Source organism: Mus caroli, chromosome 17 (genome assembly GCF_900094665.2).
Source record: "Mus caroli chromosome 17, CAROLI_EIJ_v1.1, whole genome shotgun sequence".
In the NCBI taxonomy this organism is placed as follows: domain Eukaryota; kingdom Metazoa; phylum Chordata; class Mammalia; order Rodentia; family Muridae; genus Mus; species Mus caroli.
This window is the reverse complement of record NC_034586.1, coordinates 31944731-31946877: the sequence shown is the minus strand read 5'-3', so window position 1 is coordinate 31946877 and position 2147 is coordinate 31944731. Positions and strand designations below refer to the sequence as shown.

Genomic DNA, 2147 nt, shown 5'->3' with positions numbered 1-2147 from the left:
TGGCTTTGATTTTTGGTCTGTTCCTGTGGCGGCCTTATCAGTCTCTCTCTCTCTCTCTCTCTCTCTCTCTCTCTCTCTCTCTCTCTCTCTCTCTCTCTGCCTCTGTCAGCCATTGTCTGGTTCTATGGTGGAGTTTTCCTCTTCCCTCTGTCTCTCCTTATCCCTGCTCACTTCAGGGTTCCCATGCCTGTCCCCTTTTCTGTCTGTCGCCCTGTCTCTCAGGGTGGCTGTCTCAGCTGGGAGGTAAGGTCTGTCTTCCGCTGTGTGCCCCGCCTCCCCTACACACACACACACACACACACACACACACTCACTCTCACTCTCTCTCTCTCTCTCTCTCTCTCTCTCTCTCTCTCTCTCTCTCTCTCTCTCAGCAGGTTCTCCACATGACACTGCACGGCCGTCTCCACCTCTTGAGGGTGCTTGGCACCCCTCCTGTCTTCCTCCTGGGGCTGCTGCTGGCCCTGCCTCTAGGGGCCCAGGTGAGGCAGCAAGAGATTGGGGGTGCTGGGGTGGCCTAGATAACTCAGAGTCCTAGAGTCCTCTCCACTCTCTTCTGTCCCAGGGACTCTCTGGTGTTCGCTTCTCCGCTGCCAGGACAGCCCATCCGCTCCCTCAGAAGCACTTGACCCATGGCATCCTGAAACCTGCTGCTCACCTTGTTGGTAAACTTCTTCCTCCAGAGGAGAGGTCCAGTCCCTGCCTTTTGTCCTACTTGCCCAGGGGCCCAGGCGATCTTTCCATCTCCCCACACCAACTTTTCTTACTCCTAAGGGCAGGCACCCCACTCCCATCTCCCTACCAACCATCCCGGTTGTCCAGTGCCTGCTCCCTCAGGGATGGGGACCTCTGATCTTGATCACCCCCCAATGTCTTGTGCCTCTTCCCAGGGTACCCCAGCAAGCAGAACTCACTGCTCTGGAGAGCAAGCACGGATCGTGCCTTTCTCCGACACGGCTTCTCTTTGAGCAACAACTCCCTCCTGATCCCCACCAGTGGCCTCTACTTTGTCTACTCCCAAGTGGTTTTCTCTGGAGAAAGCTGCTCCCCTAGGGCCATTCCCACTCCCATCTACCTGGCACACGAGGTCCAGCTCTTTTCCTCCCAATACCCCTTCCATGTGCCTCTCCTCAGTGCGCAGAAGTCCGTGTATCCGGGACTTCAAGGACCATGGGTGCGCTCAATGTACCAGGGGGCTGTGTTCCTGCTCAGTAAGGGGGACCAGCTGTCCACCCACACCGACGGCATCTCCCATCTACACTTCAGCCCCAGCAGTGTATTCTTTGGAGCCTTTGCACTGTAGATTCTAAAGAAACCCAAGAATTGGATTCCAGGCCTCCATCCTGACCGTTGTTTCAAGGATCACATCCCCACAGTCTCCAGCCTTCCCCACTAAAATAACCTGAAGCTCTCACGGGAGTCTGAGGCACTTCAGGGGACTACATCTCCCCCAGGGCCACTCCAGATGCTCAGGGGAAGACTCAAGCCTACCTAGAAGTTCCTGCACAGAGCAGGGTTTTTGTGAGTCTAGGTTGGACAGAGACCTGGACATGAAGGAGGGACAGACATGGGAGAGGTGGCTGGAAACAGGGGAAGGTCGACTATTTATGGAGAGAAAGATTAAGTTATTTATTTATAGAGAATAGAAAGAGGGGAAAAATAGAAAGCCGTCAGATGACAACTAGGTCCCAGACACAAAGGTGTCTCACCTCAGACAGGACCCATCTAAGAGAGAGACGGCGAGAGAATTAGATGTGGGTGACCAAGGGGTTCTAGAAGAAAGCATGAAGCTCTAAAATCCAGCCACTGCTTGGCTAGACAACCACAGGGACCCCCTGCACCATCTGTGAAGCCCAATAAACCTCTTTTCTCTGAGATTCTGTCTGCTTGTGTCTGTCTTGCGTTGGGGGAGAAACTTCCTGGTCTCTTTAAGGAGTGGAGCAGGGGACAGAGGCCTCAGTTGGTCCATGGGATCCGGGCAAAGCAAAGAGACATGAGGAGCAGGCAGCTCCCAGAGACATGGTGGATTCATGGGAGTGAGGCAGCTTAACTGCCGGAGGAGACCCAAAGGATGAGCTAGGGAGATCCATCCAAGGGTGGGGAGAGATGAGGGTTCTGGGGAGAAGTGACTCCACCGGAGGGTGGGA

General features: G+C 54.7%; 1 protein-coding gene across 1 annotated transcript; it reads left to right on the top strand.

Annotated features, from left to right (window-relative positions):
* The first annotated feature begins 380 nt into the window (after window positions 1-380).
* On the top strand, window positions 381-1876 carry Lta (lymphotoxin alpha). The gene is made up of 3 exons (XM_021150032.1): window positions 381-482; window positions 566-665; window positions 891-1876. The coding sequence occupies exons 1-3, from the start codon at window positions 387-389 to the stop codon at window positions 1301-1303; spliced, it is 609 nt and encodes a 202-aa protein (XP_021005691.1). The 5' UTR covers window positions 381-386; the 3' UTR covers window positions 1304-1876.
* Window positions 1877-2147: the final 271 nt, after the last annotated feature.

Coding starts and splice junctions, on each gene's coding strand:
- Lta (XM_021150032.1), top strand. CDS start 387: ATGACACTGCACGGCCGTCTCCACCTCTTGAGGGTGCTTGGCACCCCT. Junction 483..565: donor CCCTGCCTCTAGGGGCCCAG/GTGAGGCAGCAA, acceptor CTTCTGTCCCAG/GGACTCTCTGGTGTTCGCTT. Junction 666..890: donor ACCTGCTGCTCACCTTGTTG/GTAAACTTCTTC, acceptor GCCTCTTCCCAG/GGTACCCCAGCAAGCAGAAC.